We start from the raw sequence: 22,579 nt of genomic DNA on the forward strand, positions 1-22,579 counted from the left end.
TCAGAAAGTCGAGAATGTCATAAGGGGAAGTGTATTTAGGACTGAAGCCAGGAAGCACTTCTTTAATCAAAGAGTTGTGGAAATCTGGAACAAAGACCCATAATTGAAGAAGAAACCTCAACAAGAAGAATCTGGATGAGATGTTGGGACAGCTTAGCGATTAGCTAAGCGATTAACTAAACAAATGGGTTTGATGGACTGAATGGACTCCTCTCGTTTGTCATATTTCTTATGTTCTTATGTTAGTACTGGGAAGAATGGATTCTGCTAATTATTAACAAATCCTGGAATTTCAGTCACTCAACAAGTAGTACTAGTGTGTTGTACCATGTTAGCCATTATGGATGGTAACGAGAAGTCAAGCAAAATGACCCCTTTTATTGGCTAACTAAAAAGATTGCAATATGCCAGCTTTTGAGGCAACTCAGGCCCCTTCTTCAGGCAAGATTGAAGAAGGGGGCCTGAGTTGCCTCGAAAGCTGGCATATTGCAATCTTTTTAGTTAACCAATAAAAGTTTCAGTCAATCAGAAAGGAAACTGAAGATGAAAAAGGATGGCTTCTACAACAAAAAAAATAATTCCAAAACACACTTTGAAATCTACCGCAGTACCTCAAGAAACAAAAGGTGAAGGTTTTGGAAAGTCCCCAGACTTGAAAATCATTGAAAATCTGTGGTTAAATCTTAAAACGTGCTATGCATGCAAGATAGCCCAAAAACATCTCAGAGCTGGAAGCCATCTGCAAAGAAGAAAGGGGGCAAATTTCCAGAACCTGAATTCAAAGACTCATAGCTGGGTACAAAAAACTTTTGCAAACTGTGGGTTTTGCCAAAGGGGATGTTACCAAGTACTGAATTAGTAGGGTGACAAGAATTTCTCTTTTATTTTTCTTTATATTTTGAAGCTAGTCAAATATATTGTAACTGCACATTAACATTTTCATTAAAATGCCATTGCTTTAGTATGTCTGCTGCCAAAGTCTTAACTACTATTTTTTACATCAAATGGCAACAAAATATGTCATGTGGCCAGATATATCCACACTTTTGTATGGATCTGTACATACAGTAAATTCAGAAAGCATTTAGACCCCTCCATTTTCTGCACACTTTTTGTGTTATAGATTTTATTTGAAATGGATAATGGATAAATAACCCATAATGACAAAGTTGAAACATGTTCTCAGAAAGGTTTGCAAATATATTAAAAATCAAATGGCTCTGTTATGTGCTATTTGGTATGAGATATGTAAAAGCAGTGTTAATGTTTGTGATGTGCCATCTGTTGGAATGACTCATGCAATGCATCCATCCATCCATCCATTTTCCAACCCGCTGAATCCGAACACAGGGTCACGGGGGTCTGCTGGAGTCAATCCCAGCCAACACCGGGCACAAGGCAGGAACCAATCCCGGACAGGGTGCCAACCCACACACAAACACACCCACATACCAAGCACACACTAGGGCCAATTTAGAATTGCCAGTTCACCTAACCTGCATGTCTTTGGACTGTGGGAGGAAACCGGAGTGCCCAGAGGAAATAATGCAATGCATTTTATTATTTAATTTTTTTTTTTGTGATGCACCATCTGTTGGAATGACAGATGGACATACATACACTTATCTCATTATTAATAATAATAATAATAATAATACGTTTTATTTATATAGCGCCTTTCCCATGCTCAAGGCATGGTGGATAAACAGAATAAATAAATAAGGTAAGAGTTTTTTTTAAAGTAATGTACAGCATAATTACACATAAACCAGCAGGTGGGTACAGTACACAGTGCAGGGCAGGTAGGATCGGTTTACTAGGAGTCCGGTGACCTTATGGCCTGGGGGGAAGAAGCTGTTCCCGAAGCAGCTGGAGCAAATGGAGAGGCTTTGGACTGGTAGCGCTTACCAGAAGGCAGAAGTGCAGACAGGAGATGAGCTGGATAGCTGTCATGGGAAATGATGGTGTCAGTTCTCATATATCTGGTTGAGCAGATTTGTCTGAAGCGATGGAAGGTCAGCCCCAATACTTTCAGAAGCTGTATGGACAGTCCTTTTGAGGAGTTTGTGATATTGAGAAGTCAGGTTAGCAAACTACATTGTGACAAGCATGTCATTTCATTTTCCAACCTGCTTAATCAAGATCAAGAGTTGAGAGTTGTTGTGTTGGAGCCTACCCCCAGCTAGCACAGGGCAAAAAGCAGGAGCAAACCCTGGACAGAGCACTAGTCCATCGTGGGGCAAACACACACACAAAGAGACCCACACACCAGACCCACACTAGGGTCAATTCAGCACTGTTACTTCACTTAACATGAACGGCATCCTCTTTTATATTCTTGACCTGAGCCCCCCAAAATTTTCCACTGCCTCCTCATTCACACGGTTTCATCATATTTATGGCATATAGATTATGTCATGTATGCACCTCAGAAGACCTCCTCACAGGCTCAGTCGAGGTATGTATTAACCCGCCTAGGACGAGAGGGGTGCTATCACTAACACTGTCATCTCCTTCTTTGTCCACAGTACAGAGAAGCAGCCCAGTGAGGGTCAACTGACTCTGTCCATTCTGGTTCAGCCACCATAAAAACTCGTGCCTCCTAAAAGGAGGCATCATTACTGGCTCGAGTGACCTACCGCACGGAACTCCTCTAGCGATCTGATCTCGGCTATCCATTAGTCTGCAATACCCGGCATACCCGAATGCATACCCAAGAGTGTTTACTTTTTGTTCTGTCTGCGGACAATAAACGGGCCGACCCGGTTGTCTCAAGTAGTGCAGCTGTCATTCCTGTGGCCGACCACAATGGATTAAAACCAAACGGACACTTTATAGTTTTCTGTTACTGTATTGCACACCGCGTACTCTTTTGTGCTTGGCTGTGAGCCCCGCAAAACAGCGGCATACCGATATGTGTGCATCTTGCTTTTGACACCCAGTCCTACTAGAATAATAATAGTGCAAGTTTTTCTACTTCAGTAAAACAAATATTGCGTCAGGTTCCTCGTTATTTAAAAAAAAAATAACTGGACTGCGGTAACGCACGTTACTTTTAACGCGTTAACCTCAGCTCCCGAGATTGTCTTTCTGAGCTTAGTACTTCACGTTGAGCTCATCAACATAATGATTTATGAAATACTGAGACAAATTATTTCCAACAAGAGAATGATTAATACGAGCACCCGAGCATTTGCCTCGGGAAATTTACCTTGTGGACGCCTCTACACGTGGCTGCTGAAAGCGTACACTAAGTTAACACATGAGCAGATGAACAGAGCGATTTAACTTTTTAATTTGTAGTAAATTTGCCAACCTCTCTGAAGACAAGTTTTCATTTTGCCATGGGGTACTGAGTGTAGATTGATGGGCAAAAAGACACATGTATCCATTTCAAATTAAATGTACATCACAATAAAGTAAATCAAGGAGTCTGAATACTTTCAGAATCCACTGTATAGTATATCCCCAACTGCGGGACATTCAAATTTTAACATCCAAGTAAGACATGAGATTTCAAAACGATATTTGTTTAAAATCACAACAAAAACAAAAATTGAATAGAATAAATACTTTAAAAAATGAAAGAAACAATACTTTGAATATTTGTCAGTGGCATACATGTTAATATTTAACTGTAGATACTAAAGTCGTCTTTAGAATCATCTGGCTGCAGGAGGGGCCTGACAGCGCGTGTTCTCGTGGCCGCCTTCATATTTAAGGGAACAACCACGCCCATTTCTGATAAGCCCCGCCCTTACTGGTTAAACCAATGCACTCCCAAAGTACCTCCCGTCAGACTCGTCTGTACTCCGTTCATTCAAAACGAGGCGTGGGGCGGAGCCAGGGCAGTGCTGCTTCTGCTGCAAGTCCAAGATGGCGGAGGGTCTGACAGCCCAAGAGCAGCTGGTAAGAGTGCTATGGGGCCATTTCTTGCAGTTTTTATTTTGTAATTTTTTAATATTACAGCAAAAGCGTTTTATTTTTTTGTGCGATAGGTTTATGCAACAAGGGCCCAGAAGCAGTGATGCTAGGCGGCTTTTGAATTAGAAGAGTGGTCGGAAACTGGACCAGTGCTGCGATAGTAAAGTGGGAGGGTAGAGTGGAGCAGGCCCGATCCGTATTTACGTCAAGAGTTTTACATTTTTTTCCCTCATTTGGTTTTCACCTGAATAATGGGCACAGGATTATTGGAAGTGTATTATGCGATATTAGTCGAAGATGAAATAGACGAAGTTGTCTTGGCCTTAACTTCTTCTCTGGCCCAAATCGTTCGAAAGCCCTCGGTGTTTTCAGAGAACTTAAACCCGTACGCATCTTCTCTTCCCTCACTTAATAGAGACGTGTCATTTATTTCTGCTTTATTAGCAACCTCGTTTACTGAACATCGCGGTTAAAATATAAAAAGAGTGCCAACCCAGCAAATAATGTAGTGTGTCTGAATCAAACGGTGAAAAGCGTGTGTTCGGGCTCTTTCGCGAACTTTCACCAAGTTTTTTTCCCCATTCCTAGAAAAAATAACGGCGCTACACTTCTGCTTTAATATTCTCAGCCCTGTAGTTGCTACATCTGTCCGGAATGTAGGATTTCTTTTGCTGGTACTTTATTAGTTTATCTGCCCGCAGTTAAGTGTTGTTGCCTGTTTTAGCATCGTTCTGTCTTTTTGCATCGTGTCTTTAAAAGTCCGTTAACTGGACATTCGGGTAATCCAAGCCCTTAAACACTTAATATTAGATTTATTATTAATCTTAATCTGATCGATCCGCATTGATATCGCATGTGTGTACTATTTAAATAAGACGGCAATCTGGTGAAACTTTTATGTACTTACTATATCATGTAGCGTTATTTTTCCAAATTAAATTAAAATCATTTGAGAAGGGTATGCGTCACTTCTGTCGCCTCCGAACATGGATTTTGATTTGAGTTCTTTCAAATTCATGTACTTTTTAATCCAAGGCGATTTACATCATTTCAGATACGAAATGGTTACATTTGTGTTTTTTTGTTTTCAGTTGCAGCACAGGCAGTTTAAGTGACTTGCTTATGTTCACACGGTGTCGGTGGCAGGATTTGAGCGCACGACCTCAGGGTTTTTAAGCATAAATTCTTAACCACCACGCCACACTACCCGCATATAAGAGGGGTGTGAATTTCTTACCGTGCATGCTTGTGTCATGTCATACATATGTTTAGTCATTATTGAAAATTTCAAGCTGAATTGCATGCAGAGAACTTGAACAGTTACGGTTTTTTAGAGTCTGTTCTTGCCGTGCACCTGCCACTGGTTACACAGTAATACGTGATTGTATACGGTTATCAATATTCAGGTAAAAGATTTATAGGTAGTGGAAATATTACAAAATATGTAGTAGTTTGGTTTTTTTTTTTCTACAGCTGTGAGTTTTACCTTGATTAGTGACAGTTAAATAGGCTGCAATGATTGTGGGCCTCAGATGGACTAACGTAATTGTATACGGTGAACTACTGATACGGTATTATGAAATGGACTTAATAGTGTTTTGCTACATCCGTGGAGTTTTAGGTTGATTAGTGACTAAAACGGTCTGGAATGATTGTGGGCCTGTGATGGACTACCTGCCTTGCCCCCAGTGATGTCAGGATAGGCTGAACCTGAGCCTCTGTAACCCAGAACTGAATTAAGTGGGATTGAGACTTTACTAATTATTATTATTGAATGTATGATGTCAATCCACTGTGGAGTTATGATTTGAAGTCCCTTCCAGGGTTATGTCTTGCCATGCATCTGTCACGGTTCATGCAGTAATACGTGATTGGATATAGTGAACTATATTCAGGCTAAGACTTATAAATAGTGGAGGTATAACAAAATATATGTAGTAGTGTATTGCTACAGCTGTGTGTTTTAGGTTGATTAGCCACTGTAAAATGGTCTGGAATGATTGTGGGCCTGTCATGGACTACCTATGTTGCCCCCAGTGATGTCAGGATAGGCTGAACCCGAGCCTCTGTAACCCAGAACTTAATTAAGTGGGTTTGAGACTGTATTGTTATTGTTATTGAATGTGTGATGTCCATCCACTGTGCAGTTATGATTTGAAGTCCCTTCCAGGGTTATGTCTTGCTGTGCATCTGTCACCGTTCATGCATGTGATTGGATATAGTGAATTATATTCAGGCTAAGACTTATAAATTAGTGGAGGTATTATGAAATGTATGTAGTAGTGTATTGCTGCAGCTGAGTGTTTTAGGTTGATTAGCCACTGTAAAATGGTCTGGAATGATTTGTGGGCCTGTCATGGACTCCCTGTCTTGCCTCTGATGATGTCCAGATAAGGCTGAACATGACCCTCTGTAGCCCAGAACTGCATTAAGTGGGTTTGAGACTGTATTATTGTTTTCAGTATTGATGAATGTGTGATGGCCATCCACTATAAGTCAGTCCACTGTACAGTTTTGATCGGATCTCCAGGGTCTGGTCTTGCCTTGCACCCATGACTATTTAGGCTGTAATATGTTGTTATATATTGTGTGCTATTAATATTATGAGATTACGAAACACAAAATGAGACGTTACTATCCTTGTGCAAGCACGTACAATAGATTCAGTTACGCTTGTCGGTGAATGGTAGACTTGGAGAAGTTTGTAGAATATTGGGACACCTCATCAGTAGTGTTCCTCTGGCTCATGGGGTGTTTCGGCTTTTCACACTATACACCCTCACCAGAGGCGGCCAGCTATAGGGTGATCAGCCCTAAGCTTGTGTCCCATTCCCAATTAGTCATGAGAGTCGCTTTGGTGTCAAATGACTGCCATCTAATGAACCTATGTATGGCAGCCTAAGTTTGTTACTTGGGGGCCCAGCAGGGGGCATTCCTCTGCATCCAAAGCCACTGGCTACTTCTCTCCGCTGCCTCTGATGCAGCTTTGATGGCTGCGCACTGGCTCTGGCCCCTAATTCCCAGGTCTTTCAGCAGTTTGATGGTAGATGTTGCCACAAACCCTCTGCATCCAACTTCCACTGGGTGAACTTCCATGGTCCAGCCGCGATGTTGCGCTTCAGCAGCTAACTCAGCATAGCGTAGATGTTTCCGCTCGTATGCCTCATCCACGGAATCCTCCCAGGGTACAGTGAGCTCAATAATGTAACCCTTCCTTAAGGAAGGGGACCAGAGCACCATGTCAGGTCTCAAGGTAGTAGTGGCAATCTCCGGGGGAAACACCAACTGTTGGCCAATATCTACCAGCAGTTTCCAGTCACGTGCTAAGTCACAGCTGGCCTCTCTCCGATGGTGTGGTGTTGCTCCTGGTAACCGTAGCACCTTCTTGGACAAAGGCAATCGTCCATGGGTGATTAGATATTGGTGGTGAAAGGGCATTGATGAAAGATCGTTTTTCCTCCATTGTAGACACAAGGCTCTTTAGGACCTGGTTGTGACGCCAAATGTATCTGGTCTTACACCCTGTGAGTATATGCCGGAGGGAGGCTGGCCTGGAGCAAAGGGCACACCCTGGATCTTCACCAATCCACTGATGGAGATTGGTTGGTGTTGGCAGGACATCATTTAGGTTGATTAGTGATTGTAAAATGGTTGGAAATCATTCTGGGCCAGTGATGGACTACCTAACTTGCCCCCAGAGATGTCGGTATAAACCAAACCTCACCCTCTGTAACTCAGAACTGGATTAAGTGGGCAGTAGAAGGTTGTATTATTGAATGTGGATGAATGCGTTGCCTGCATCGGCTGTAAATTGGCCAACTGTACAGATATGATCTGATGTCTTGCTGTGCGTCTGTCACCGTTCATGCAGTAATATGTGATTGTAGATAGTGAACTATATTCAGGCTAAGACTTGTAAATAGTGGAAATATTATGAAGCGTATGTAATAGTGTATTGCTACAGCTGTGAGTTTAAGGTTAATTAACCACTGTAAAATGGTCTGGAATGATTGTGAGCTCGTGAACGACTGCCTGCCTTACCCCTAATGCTGGCAGGATCGGCTGAATCCAACCCACTGTGGCCCAGGGCTAGATTAAGTGCATTTGAGAATATTATTTTATTATTTATTATTGAATGTGGATGAATATTTTAATCGGTTTTAGACTTATTAGCAACTGTAAAGTGGTCTGTAATGATTGTGAGCCTATGATGATCTACCTGCATTACCCTAATGTAGTCAGGATAGGCGTAAGCCCACCCACTTTAACCCATTATGTAGGTTTGAGAATGTTATTATTATTATTGTTGTTGTTATTGAATGTGAATGAATATTTTAGGTATTATTATTGTTGTTTATTGATTGTGGATGAATATTTTAATCAGTTTTAGACAGATTTGCAATTGTAAAATGGTCTGGAATGATTGTGAGCCTATAATGAACTGCCTGCATTACGCTGATGTAGTCAGGATAGGCTTAAACCCACCCTCTGTAACCCAGCACTGGATTATGTGGGTTTGAGAATGTTGTTTTATTATTATTAATAATAATAATAATAATCATATTATTATTGAATGTGGATGAGTATGTGATATGTATTAACTATAAATTGGTCCAGTATAGCATGCAAGTAGGGGCCTAACTCTGATCCCGGAGGGTCACTGTGGCTACCATTTTTCATTCTAACCATTTCCGTCATTAGTGGCCAATTTTTGCCGGTAATTAGTTTCTCTTGCCTTGATTTTTAAATGAATTGCTTTTCAAGACTCTGATCCCTTAGGGCAGGGGTAGGCAACGTCGGTCCTGGAGTGCCACAGTATGTGCAGGTTTTTGTTCCAACCCAGTTCCTTAACGAGAACTCAATTATTGTTGATGAAGCACATATTGCTTAAGTGACATTTTAATGCTTCATTTTAGTGGTCTCGCTTGTTAAGGTTCTCCAACCTTAATTGCTTATTTCAATCTTAAACTGCTGCATTCAGTGTTTTAATTGCTCCTTATTAGCAATAAGATGTAAAAGACAAAGCAGCCAGCAGTTCTCCAGCTAGCTTTTTTCCAATTACATCTGTGTGTGTTGTTCATGCACGGTTTGATTTAATAAAACACTTAATAGAAAAATGTGACAGACTGAAAATGATCTGTTTTAGGCTTCAAATCATTTGGATGATATCCTTGGAAAGGAAAAAAATCTACGATATAAAAGCCTTACATTGCACAGACTAACAAGCCATAAAATTAAATAAGGTCTGAGATTGGCAATGATTGGTTTCTAATTAAGCAATTGGGTTGGAATGAAAATCTGTAGCCACTGCGGCTCACCAGGACCGACATTGCCTACCCCTGTTTTGCATCTTATTGCTAATAAGGAGCAATTAAAACACTGAATGCAGCAGTTTAAGATTGAAATAAGCAATTAAGGTTGGAGAACCTTAACAAGCGAGACCACTAAAATGAAGCATTAAAATGTCACTTAAGCAATATGTGCTTCATCAGCAATAATTGAGTTCTCGTTAAGGAACTGGGTTGGAACAAAAACCTGCACATACTGTGGCACTCCAGGACCGACGTTGCCTACCCCTGCCTTAGGGTGTACTCACAGTGGCAATTCATTCTGTGCCCGAGCATTTTTGTCCACATGTAACCCCACATAGTCTAGTTCAGGGGTGGGCAATATCGGTCCTGGAGAGCCGCAGTGGCTGCAGGTTTTTGTTCGAACCCAGTTTCTTAATGAGAAGTCAAGTATTGCTGATGAAGTCCTTATTGCCTAAGTGACATTTTGATGCTTCATTTTAGTGGTCTCTCTTGTTAAGGTTCCCCACCCTTAATTATTTATTTCAAGCTTAAACAGCTGCATTAAGTATTTTAATAGCTCCTTATTAGCAATAAGATTTAATTGACAAAGCAGCCAGAAGTTCTCCATTTAGGTTGTTTTCATTTATATCTCTGTGTGTGTGTTCATTCTGCACTGTTTGATTTAATAAAAATCTTAATAGAAAAATGTGGCAGACTGAAAATTGTTTTAGGCTCAAAAATCATTTTGGATGATATCCTTGGAAAGGAAAAAATCTGATGATAGAACTTTACATTGCAGAGTAACAAGCCATAAGATTAAATAAATTCTGAGATTGGCAGGGATTGGGCAAATGTACCTAGTGTGAGTACACCCTCAATTGTTTTATTTTCCTTAATTAACAGCAGAAGAATAACGTCATACAAAACCGTGAACATCTAATCTGTGTCCATCAATAAAGAAGGGTAAAGGTGTCGGTAATGTTGACCTGCTCTGGTCCATGAAACATTTTGGCAGTGCTCAACAGTTTTGTCAATGTCTGTTGTGGCAGAATGAGAGCACTAACAAACCATGAAATTAAATAACTGTCTTAATTAACAACAAGAACAACAAGAAACTGCCTAGCATGATATTGGTTGAAGGTTGAGGTCCTGAATTTGCTGGTCATCAATTGGCTCACTTGACATGAGAAAAAAAAAAAAGCGATTTTAGGTGGACATGGCAAACCAAGGCAGTAAATAATGAAGGGAAAAGAAGTCCATTAACAGCAGAAAACTGTTGCTGACTAAGAAAGTGTCAGGAAGGAAAACCTGTAGCCACTGTGACTCTGCAGGGTCTGTGTTGGGTACCTCTTGTTTTAGACAGTTACACGTGATCATACGAAGGGGGACCCAAAAATTACCGGAATTTTGTTGTTGTTAGGTTGGTACTTGTAGTACGTGGTTGGGCCGCTAGGGCGATCTAGTTACACTCCTCACAAGTCAGTCTGCCAAGTGCCATCAGTCTGGAAGGTTGTGCTTGTGTTCAGTGAATTTTTTTGTAAAAGTAGGTTGCGCAACAGTGTGAGAAGGAAACGCCCTGATTTGTGGGAGTCGGGCGATTGGTTCTTTCATCATGGCAACGCTCCATCTCACACTGCTCTCAGCATTCGCCAATTTTTGGCAAGAAACGGTATGACAACCCTGAACCACCCACCCTACTCACCGGATTTAGCTCCGAGTGATTTCTTTTTGTTCCCTCGGATGAAAAAAGACTTGAAAGGAAGGCGTTTTGCTGACGTCGAAGAGGTAAAACAAGAAACGGCCAGAGCATTAATGGGCATTACTTCAGTCGAATTTAAAAAATGTTTCGAACAATGGAACAAACGGTTAGATAAGTGTATTTCCGCCAGTGTTGAGTACTTTGAAGGGGAGTAATTGTAGTTGTACAGAAAATTAAATTAAACACGTTTTAAAAATGTTTCCGGTTATTTTTGGGTCCCCCCTTGTATATTGAGGCATAAGGCTTATGAACAGCGGTAATCTTACAAAATGTACTTTTGCTACAGCTATGAGGTTTAATTTGATTAGCTACTGTAAAAAAATGGTCTGGAATGATTGTGGAACTGCGATGGACTGCCTGCCTTGTCCCCAATGCTGTCAGGATAGGCTGAACCCCCTCTTTCTATAAACCAGAAGTGGATTAAGTGGGTTTCAGAATGTTGTTTCATTATTTTTGAAAGTGGATGAATGTGTGATGTTCATCGACAATAAATTGGTCTAATATCTTTTTGCAGATGTGTGTGAGATTGCTACGCAATGGGGCTGGTGCCCCCTTGCCATGTTGGTCCCAGCATTGCACCTCACACAACCAGAATATGATTTAAGCATCTGTAAGCTGTTAACTGTTAAGACTGTATTTTGTACATGACGGTACAGATTTTTTTGCAGAGTAATCAACAGCTGCATTTTATCTAGTGCCTTTCACGGTGCTACTTTGGTGTTTTTAATGATTTTATTAACATTGCAGTACTTAGAAATCGTCAAAAATAAGTGAATGGATATTGTTTCTACTCGTATGGAATGAAAATAGTTGAAAATCAACGTATTCTGCTGTGTGATGCAATCTTAAATGTCTTGTTAAATTGGTAGTGTTCAGCGTTTTAACTTAAGTTCCATCATGGCTGACTTTTTTCCTGGCACATGATGCAGTTACTATATATTTTATTTTCACACACTTTCATGTACTTCCACAAAACAGGTATATCGGGGTCCTCAATCACGGAGGGCCGCAGTGGCTGCAGGTTCTTGCTCCAACCCAGTTGCTTAATAAGAAGCACTTATTGCTCAAGTAACACTTCTGCTTCACTTTAATTGTCTCACTCGTTAAGATTTTGAACCCTTAGTGCGTATTTTATTCTTAAACAGCTGTATTCTTGGTTTTTAATTGCTCCTAATTAGCAATAACATGCAAATGACAAAAGAGACCAGCAGTTTTCTATTTAGCTTGTTACCATTTACACCTGTGTGTATTTATCATGCACTATTGGGTTTAATTAAATACTTGGAAGGAGAGTGAAGGACTGAGAATTGCTCATCCATTTTAGCCTTCAGATCATTTGGATGATATCCTTAGAAAGGGGAAGAAAATCTAGGATATGAGAATGACCTGACATAGCAGTGTTAAAGCACTAACAAGTCATGAAATTATATTATTGGCAAGAATTGCTTTCTAATTAAGCAACTGGGTTTGAACAAAAACCTGCAGCCACTGCGGACCTCCAGGACTATGATTGAGGACCCCTGAGGTATATCATAGCAGCAGTCATTTCTGTTGGAGTTTTCAGCCCTTCACGTTTGTCTATTTAAAGGCGCTAAAGAAGACTTTTAACATTCCTCTTATGTGCATTTCTTTGCACGGCAGCCATTTGTGGTTTTTGTTTTAATTTTATTTTTTAAAACTTGCTTCATCTGCATGAAGGAATGCCAGGAAGTACAGTCGTAGGCATGTGCACGGTTTACATATTATTGTAATCATAAAACAGGCTAGCACTTGGCAAGTTATAATTCAATCAGCCAGTTGCACGTAATGAGCAAAAAAAAACCAAGTTTGACAGTCTTGGCAACCACGGGTCCAAAAGTGTTGGCCTCAAAATAGATGCCAGTGACAACCTGGCCTCTGCTAATGTTGAGCCCTGTACAATATAAAGTTCCAAAGCTGGTAAAAATATTTAAAACAAGTTAGCTATGGTAATAAATATTTAATACATTAATATTATATCTGGATAAAACTAAAAAAAAATGAGCATGTGCTCTACCATTCAGAAGTCTGGACACACCAAGAAATGTTCATGTTTTTAATAGAAATTGATACGTTAAGATATCATTAAATTGATTTAAAAATAGAGCAAAGACATAACTAGTGTTGCTAAATCAGTGATTTTTTTCTTTCTTTACATAGGGCTGGAAGCCCCACTTTCAGCAGCCATTCCTTCCGTGTAATCTAATGGTCAACTCCCTTGTATTATCCTTAGTCATTTTAAATGCTGATTGGTTATTAGAGAAGCCTTTTTAATTGCAGTAGCACTGCTGAGACCTGTTGTTCTATTCATTTGGGTTGCAGAGTGCAGGCATTCCTAAAGTTCAGTTTAAAAGTGGCAAAATCAAACGGCTTTCTCAAGTGGAGTGGTGGCTCTGAGGCTAGGGATCTGCACTGGCAATCGGAAGGTTGCCGGTTCGAATCCCGTAAATGCCAAAAGGGACTCTGCTCTGTTGGGCCCTTAAGCAAGGCCCTTAACCTGCAATTGCTAAGCGCTTTGAGTAGTGAGAAAAGCACTATATAAATGCAAAAAATTATTATTATTATTATTATTATTAATTAAAAATTATTAAAAAAAAATTATTAAAAAATTATTAAGAAACATGTTCAGTGTATTATTTTTTTTTCCCCCCAATAGATTGCCAAGAAACTGAAGGTTTCTATTATACTTTCGAGAGAAGATGGCAAAATTAACCTAACCAGTTTTGGAAAACAAAGGGAATGCCCAGATGCACAAACGGCATAAGAGGCATAGTTTGAGAAACACATGTCTTACAGGTCCTCGGTTCGCTTCTCCCATAAGTTCATCCCGAATAGCAGTGTGATCTGCTGCAGAGAAAAGACAATTCTGAGATGCCGACCCCATAATATGCTCTTTCAGTCCAATGTCTGTTCTCTTTTTACCAATTTTACACTTTTATTTTTATTTGGCACTTTCAGATATGGCTTTTACTTGGAAACTCTGTCTCTCTGGCTAGCATCCTGGAATCATTTTTTTGTAGATGCAAATAACACTGGTATTTGAGGTGTATTTAAGGAAGAAGCCAGCTGAGGACCTGTAAGACATTTATTTGTGATGTCTTTTATCCTCTTGCGCAGTTGTGCATCTGTGCATTCTCAATTAAGTTTTTTTTTGTTCTTTATTTCGCCTTATACAATTTACTGTATTAGGAATTTGTCAGTTTTCACATACCCCTTGGGGTTAGAGCGCAGGGTCAGCCATTGTACAGCGCCCCCGGAGCAATTACAGATTAAGGGCCTTGCTCAAGGGCCCAGCAGAGTCGGATCTCTTTTAGCAATGACGGGGATTCGAACCGGCAACCTTCTGGATACCAGCACAGATCCTTCGCCTCAGAGCCACCACTCCGTCCATAAAAAAGTTTGTCCTCTTCTCTCAAGACAATAATAGACACCTTTTGTATGAAGTCCTCATTTCAGAAGTCGCATGGAATAACCTTCATGAAGTAAAATAACACTAGGCCAACGTGTTTCTTGAGAAGGTCGTTTTCACATCAGCCACTTTTGAATCCAGAACTGAATTTATGAATGTGAGCACCTTGCAATCCAAGTGAACAGAATAATAGGTTTCCACAGTGCTAATGCAATTACGAAAGTTAAGGTTTCTCTAAAAACCATTTAGCATTTAGGATAAGCTAAGGGAGTTTATCATTAAGACGCTGAAAAAATAGCTCCTGAAAATGGAACTGTGGAGTCCTATGTGAATAATAATAAATTTAAAAGTAATTCCAAGCATGATTAGCCATTAGCAATACTAGTATTGGCTGCATTTTTAAATCAATTTAAGGGTATCTAGATAAAAAATATATCAATTTCTAACAAAAATATGAACATTTCTGTATGAGTCCAGACTTTTGGCTTTGTAGCATACATGTATATGGTGTGTGATCAGCACAATGTATAGCACAACAAGGCCAGTAAGGGTAGGGTGGAATGGAGAAACAGGCTTTTAATTTAATAAATTAGTGATAGCAGAAATAGTGTTAAACAACCAAATGCAAAGCTTATTTAGAACATAGTACTGATTGTGTAATGATATAAACACCCCATACCCAAGCCTTTTTATAGTAACCTTTCCATTGTACTGTATTTATCTAGAGAAGCCTGAAGTGACGTGTGTAATAATCCCAGCATTACGAGTACTTCTTTGATTAGGGGTGAATATCACTTAACACCCAGTTCAAAGCAGGCTTTTTTTTGGTCATTCTGAACATATTAATATTTCAGCATTTGGTTCTACTTCATCTAGCGGATACCAGTTTTAAGTGTGGTTTCTGTTAGTGTTCTGTGCTCTTTAATATATTCTGTGGAATGTTGCTGAGTAAGATGCCCAAAATCAAAAGGGGAAGTTCATTACGATAATGTCAGATTTCTCAGAAGCGAGCAGCAAATTCTTATTTCAGTAAGTAACTGAATTTGTAGGCGGTTCTGAGGGGAACTCCAGTTTTCTTTTTTTTGTTTTTGTTTTTGAGATAAAAAATATAAATATCAAGAGCTTGTATTAACTTTGGAATCCGTTCTAGCCCTAGAAAGGTTTATTGTTGGCAGAGAAGAGCATCTTAATGTTTGGGTAACATCTTGTAGCAGATCTTACCACTATATCATCTTTTTATTGTTTCATCATATTTTAAGGGGGTTAAGTCGAATGCAAAAAAAAAAAAAAAAATTGTAAGCAGTCACCATTTCATCTTGGGACACGCTTGTATTTATATCCTCCCACACTATCCTCCCTCTTGAGTAATTTTCAAGAACTATGTGATGAAGCTTAAAAAGACGTAAATACAAAGTAGTTCAGGTATTTATAAAAGCAAGTAAACTCCCAGATTTAAAGCCACATTTAGGACCATTAACTTGCTGTAGACATCATTGTAAGTTAGAGTCGTTCAGTCTCCCGGATTGTATTGGAGATAGTTTGTCCCATTTTTCTTTTTAAAACTGTTTGAGCTCATCTATGTTTGACATTGTTCTTTCAGGTACATTTCTTCTTAAGTCTGGCCGGAGCTTGTTGTTGGAATTTTAGATTTTGACCTGGTCCTTCTAAAACCTTACATTTTGGTCTAACAGCATTATCCTATTTAATAATACATTTTTGGCCAAAATGATTAATGGCTTCACATTTTGTTCAGGATTTATAATGACTCAGTGACAAGGAAGTATCCAGGTCCTGTGGGTGTAAAAAATAAGTAAATAAATAAAAATAAAATCTTCTATCACCAACCCTCATGTTTGATGGTTGGCATGAGGTACTACAGTGATTGATCATATTTGGCTTTTGTAAAATATGGTGGTGTTCAGAATGATTAAACAGCTGCACATTAGTCATAGCTGTCCATTGTGTATTTGTCCTAGTCTGGTGGTTTGTTAAGATGTGACTTGGTAAACCTGAACTAAGTGCTCATCTTCTTACTTGCCGATTACAGGGTTTTTCCTAGCTACCAATCCATGTAAGAGATGCATGTTCATTGCAAAATCATAAACTGTGACATGTTGTAATTCATTGTGAATCTTTAAAGGAACTCCACTTCTGGGAAGATTGACAGCTGTCTTGAGTATTCTCTATTTGTGAATAATAACTTATCACTGTTGAATGATGCATTTGAAAATGTATGTAAATGGTCTTGTGTAACCTTTCACAGAATGAACAGATAAGTTCTCTGAGATCACTGCAGTTGTGGTAACACCATGCCAAAGACAGAAAATAAGCCTGAATGTTCCAGACCAGTGCTTCCCAAACTTGGTCCTATGGACCCACTGTGGCAGCAGGTTTTTCTGTTTTTAATTGTAGCCCAATTAAGTGAGCTCTTATTTCCCAGTTTCCATGTTTTGGAGTCAATGGAGAAATAACAAAACTAGGTTTTGGAAGGAGACGAGACATGATTTTTTTCGGAGAGACACTTGTACACCCCGCGAGAAAGAGATTTAACCATGCCTGGGTTCTGGAAATAAAGGACAAAGAGTGGATGACAAAGTAGAATATCGTAAAGAATTAAAAAAATGTTGGTGCGGTAAGTCAGAGACTTGTAGATCGTCTAATTAGTGTTGCCATCAGGGTAAAAAAGTAGTGTTTCTTCCCAATGAAGAGGCATATCCGCAAGAATTAAAAGATTCCAGAAACGTTGGCGTGATACACATGCAGAGCAGGTAAGAGATAATGGAAGTACAAAAATTCAAAAGTCACAAAAATAGATGGTAAAGATTGCATTAGCCCAAATAAACGGAAATTATTACTCGGTGAAATAGTGGAACATCGAAAAGAGATTTTAAACTTTAAGTCGGAGACTTGTAGATCGTCTAATTCGTGTTGCCAGTGAGAATTAAGATTCCAAAAACGTCGGTGTGGAGACGGAGACTTTTACCATGAGATTCTTTCAAGTCACGCCCTACTTACAACTATTTTCAAACAAGACCACCGTCATCTGACCTCAGTCATGTGAATGCTTTTGGAAGACACACTTCCTGCGCTCTCAGCTCTTATAAATTTTATGAAGACAATTTCTAAATGACACATCAATGATGAAGCAAAGAAGAAATAGCATGGACAGATATTCGTAAAAAGTCATTTTATTTATTACAGAGCAAGAAGCGATATTCACTCACAAGCAGTTAGACGTTGTGTTGTTACGATGTAAGTCCAAATACGGAATCAAAACTCAATGCGATCGTGAAGAAAAGTTAATTCCAAATATTGTTTTTACTAAAGTTTTAAAGCAAAAGTGAAAATAATGCATATGTAACAATTCCCATGAAAATAATCTCTTTAAATTGTATGTTTTTTTTTTTTTTTTTTTTTTTTTTTAGAAACTCTCTAACAATTTTCAGCCTGATTTTTTCATTCTGCTTTTCCAGGTGTTCTGATTGTTTAATTTATTATCTACTAATTAGTGGGTCTGACTCTAAAGTTATTGCAGCCTTTCATCGTTCTGTGTTGTTTACCTGGCTGTCAGTTCTGTTTGTTTTAATTATCAAAATTAGGGTTCAATGAAGGGTGCAAACTGCACAAAAAATAACTAAACAATAGAACAACAACAAAAGAGGGGTAAACGTTTAAAGCAAAATTATTTCTAAATGTCTTATAAATGTAAAAATCATACTGCTGTGCTTTTCTAAAGGCAGAATAAGAAGGGGAAAAAAGACCATTTAAATAAATGAGATCAGTTCTTATCACTTGTGAATGGAATAAAAACCTGCAGTCACAGTGGGTCCTCGGGACCGGGTTTGGGAACCACTGCTTCAGACCACACTGCCATAGGGTGTACTTTTGAACAGAGTGAAGGTGCTAGCACTTTAAATATTCATCAGCTAATGAAGAGCTCATCATTAGCGATATTGGACTCAAATTACTTTTTTAACTGATATGGAAGCAGAAAACGTTTACTTATTTTCTAATATGTGCCTTGTGCTTGTTGACTATTTCCCATAGAACAAGATAAAGTGAAAATTTCTTCTGTGTTGTTCGTCACCTGAGGTTAGGTTGATTTTAAGACATAGTGGGGACTAGATGATTGGGTGTACTGATATGTAAAAACCATAGAATTTAAAGAGTCCTTGCTTCCTGTCTCACATGCCTCTGTGTAGAAGCAGGTAGCCAGTAGGCAGTGGCACATCCTTTAGGAGCTATGACAGCAACCAGATGTTTCCTCTCATTATACATCTTCATTGAGGAATGCATGTCTATTCTTCACTTATAAATCTTCTTTCAACTGTTAGATTTGCCTTTCTCTCGTGGACACATTGCTTCAGGTTAGCCCACAACATTCTGTTCCATTTTGAACCCAGAGCTTGACTTAAACATTTTTAAAATCCCAAATCTCCTGCCTTGTAGTCCTTTCCTTAGTAGGTGTGCCAACAGGTTTAGGATCATTGTCATGCAGTTTTCCTGGAGAAAATATTTTTGACTTCAACATAGAGTTAGGTGTTCTCATCCACAATGTTGTGTATAACTGAAATAATAGTTCCATCAGTCAAGTGTGAATTGTCCAGGAGTAGACTTGTATTCACAAGATATGATGTACAGTGATCCCTCGCTATATCGTGCTTCGCCTTTCACGGCTTCACTCTATCGTGGATTTTATATGTAAGCATATTTAAATATATATCGGGGATTTTTTGCTGGTTAGCGGGTTTCTGAGGACAATGGGTCTTTTAATTTCTGGTACATGCTTCCTCAGTTGGTTTGCCCAGTTGATTTCATACAAGGGACGCTATTGGCAGATGGCTGAGAAGCTACCCAACTTACTTTTCTCTCTCTCTCTCTCTCTTGCGCTGACTTTCTCTGATCCTGACGTAGGGGGTGTGAGCATAGGGGCTGTTCGCACACCTAGACGATACGGACGCTCGTCTAAAAATGCTGAAAGATTATCTTCACGTTGCTACCTTCTGTGCAGCTGCTTCCTGAAGCGACATGCTGCACGGTGCTTCGCATACTTAAAAGCTCAAAGGGCACGTATTGATTTTTGACTTTGTTTTTCTCTGTCTCTCTCTCTCTCCCTGCTCCTGACGGAGGGGGTGTGAGCTGCCGCCTTCAACAGCTTTGTACCAGCGGTGCTTCGCATACTTAAAAGCCAAACAGCCCTATTGATTTGTTTGCTTTCCTCTGTCTTTCTGACAGTCTGTGCTCCTGACGCGCACTCCTTTGAAGTGGAAGATATTTTTGCATTCTTTTAATTGTGAGACAGAACTGTCATCTCTGTCTTGTCATGGAGCACAGTTTAAACTTTTGAAAAAGAGACAAATATTTGTTTGCAGTGTTTGAATAACGTTCATGTCTCTCTACAACCTCCTGTGTTTCTGCGCAAATCTGTGACCCAAGCATGACAATATAAAAATAACCATATAAACATATGGTTTCTACTTCGCGGATTTTATTATTCCGCGGGTGGCTCTGGAACGCAACCCCCGCGATGGAGGAGGGATTACTGTATAATGGTCATAAAGATTAAATGTTCATTCCAGAAGAAGTTCTTCTGCAAATGAGAAATTATCTAAATGATCATTTGAATATGTAATAGAAGAAACTTTTTTTTAGTTGAAACAGAATAGTTTTTCTTCTCTTGGAAGACTTTGCTGTTCAGTTTGTGTCTTGAGGTTGTGGTATATAATTAAATTAGCTTATCTTGAGGTTCTCTTGGTGTGCTTTGTGATAATTTCAATGTTATCAACCAGTCTTTCTAGAGAGATTATTGGTTTTTAGTTGTTCCTCGGTTCTAGACTATCTTATTGTAGGCTATTGAATTCTCCAATTTTGTACTCCAGTTTTATAACCTGTCTCTAGCAGATAAACACTTAATACACTGTTGATTGTTAATAGGCTGCAGAGTACTTTTAGCTCTTGAGATTAATAGGCTGCTAAGTAATTTTAGACCTCCAGACTCAGAGGGTGTTACTACTGTTGTCTTGCTTAATGATGCCATATGGTTCCGACCAGTGTGCCATTAGTCAATTTCATCTTCAAATGTGTAAAGTTATAATAAGGAGGTGGGGACATGGCTCTGTGCCTGATGTCATTTTCGCTTTGCCTCGTTGGTATCCCTGTGTTCCATGTGCAGCACACGGCGAAATCCCAGCAAGCTCCAGCAGCATGCAGGGGCAGGCCTTTGTGCCATTTTTTGCTGCAGTGATATGTCAGGTATATACCAGACTTGATGTAACCTACCCTAAGCTAACCTAACTTAGTATAAGCATAATACATCCATCACATAAATGAATAATAAATATTGAAATCTATAATAATAAAAGGCAAAGCCCTCACTGACTGACTCACTCACTGACTGACTGACTGACTGACTCATCACTAATTCTCCAACTTCCCGTGTAGGTGGAAGGCTGAAATTTGGCAGGCTCATTCCTTACAGCTTACTTACAAAAGTTAGGCAGGTTTCATTTCGAAATTCAAAGCATAATGGTCATAACTGGAACATATTTTTTGTCCATACACTGTAATGGAGGAGGCGGAGTCACGTATCGCGTCATCACGCCTCCTACGTAATCACGTGAACTAAAAACAAGGAAGACATTTACAGCACGAGTCACACGCGGGAACGAAGGTAAATGACGTTAATTTTTGACTGTCTTTTAATACTGTGTGAGCATACATATTAACACATGTGCAATTAAACGTGTGCATTTACGGGGTGATTTCTGAGGCTTAAAAGCTCACCTTTTATCAAACGCGGGAAGAAAGGTAACTGACGTTGTTCACTGTCTTTTAATACTGTGTAACCATACATATTAACACATGTCCAATTAAACGTGTGCATTTACGGGGTGATTTCTCAGGCTTAAAAGCTCGCCTTTTACTAAAAAGGTAAATGCAAAACTATTTTCAATCAGTTTATTGAAACGCTCCCGTTAAGGATTGCAATAACATATTCGCGAGATAAAAGAACGAAGTAGGGGGAAATGGAGGAACAGCCGCAAACAGCGAAGAGCAAAAAATTTATTAAACAATTGAGAACGGAGCGAGTTAAGCATACAAGCATGTTCATAAGGGAAACAAAGCACGGTGTAAAACGTAAGTTTAAATTAAGTTTATAGAAACGCTCCCGCTGCGGATTGCAATAACATATTCACGAGATAAAAGTTTAATGAGAAGACACGAGGTATAAACGAAGCACACGCCGTGGCGCAACGTTAGGGGCAACAGTTTCAACCATTCTATGATCTGCTTCTCGCAACTGAAAGACGGCACATGGCGGATGTTAGCCGACTTGCTGACCGCAACGTTAGGGGCTTCAACTATGGCGCTGACGCAACATCTCAGTGCCAACACTTTGCACACTGTACTTAAAAGACACGCCCTCCTCACTGGACAGTTAAAAACACCAATCAAACTAACGATGACATCAAGTATTACCCAATCAAAAGTAGGAAAGGAGGCATCTTCATAAAATGCGTGTGGGATGATTTGCATGAACGCTGCTTTAAAAAAAAAAATGATACAAAAAATACGGGATAAATCCCGTCCAGTATTGATTCAAAACGGGACGCGCAATTTCATTCTCAAACGCGGCACGATTCCGTATTTTAAAGGATGGGTGGCAACCTTACAGTGCCAGGTAACCAACCATACAATCAGATTGTGATTCAGACTAGGAATGCAATGAATGTAATTACCCCGATCTACATACAAGGCGAAAGTCTTGCAACATTCAAAGATCATGGTTTGGGATAATTAGTACTTATTAAGTACAACATTGAACATAAAAGAGCTTATGAAGCCTTGAACCGAAAAAAGCAAGATCTCAGAGATCGTAAAAAAAAAAATGGAGGTAATGTCGTTTTACTCGCTGTAGATTTTAGTCAAACATTACCAGTTATTCCACGAGGGAGACCAGCAGATGAACTCAACGCGTGTTTAAAATCCATGCTTCTCCCACGGTCGGTTATATGTCGCGTGTTCTCGGGTAGGTACACCAAAAAATGTATACATTTAAGCATGTAATGGGCAAAGAAAAAATGAGGTATACCCGAAGGCACTGCAGTAGTACTCAATGTAACTTTACTTCTTAAATGTTAATGTTTTACTGTTTAATAATTTATACGCTTCTTATAT

General features: G+C 39.4%; 1 protein-coding gene across 1 annotated transcript in view; it reads left to right on the forward strand.

Moving 5' to 3' along the window:
• The first annotated feature begins 3,799 nt into the window (after positions 1 to 3,799).
• Positions 3,800 to 22,579, forward strand: part of ptpn9b (protein tyrosine phosphatase non-receptor type 9b) — a 119,516-nt gene continuing 100,736 nt past the window's right edge. Inside the window, exon 1 of the mRNA XM_051929906.1 lies at positions 3,800 to 3,909. Within this exon, the coding sequence (XP_051785866.1) occupies positions 3,877 to 3,909 (33 nt within the window). The 5' untranslated portion in view covers positions 3,800 to 3,876. The remainder of the gene's footprint in view (positions 3,910 to 22,579) is intronic.

The sequence above is a fragment of the Erpetoichthys calabaricus genome, chromosome 7 (genome assembly GCF_900747795.2).
Source record: "Erpetoichthys calabaricus chromosome 7, fErpCal1.3, whole genome shotgun sequence".
Lineage (NCBI taxonomy): Eukaryota > Metazoa > Chordata > Cladistia > Polypteriformes > Polypteridae > Erpetoichthys > Erpetoichthys calabaricus.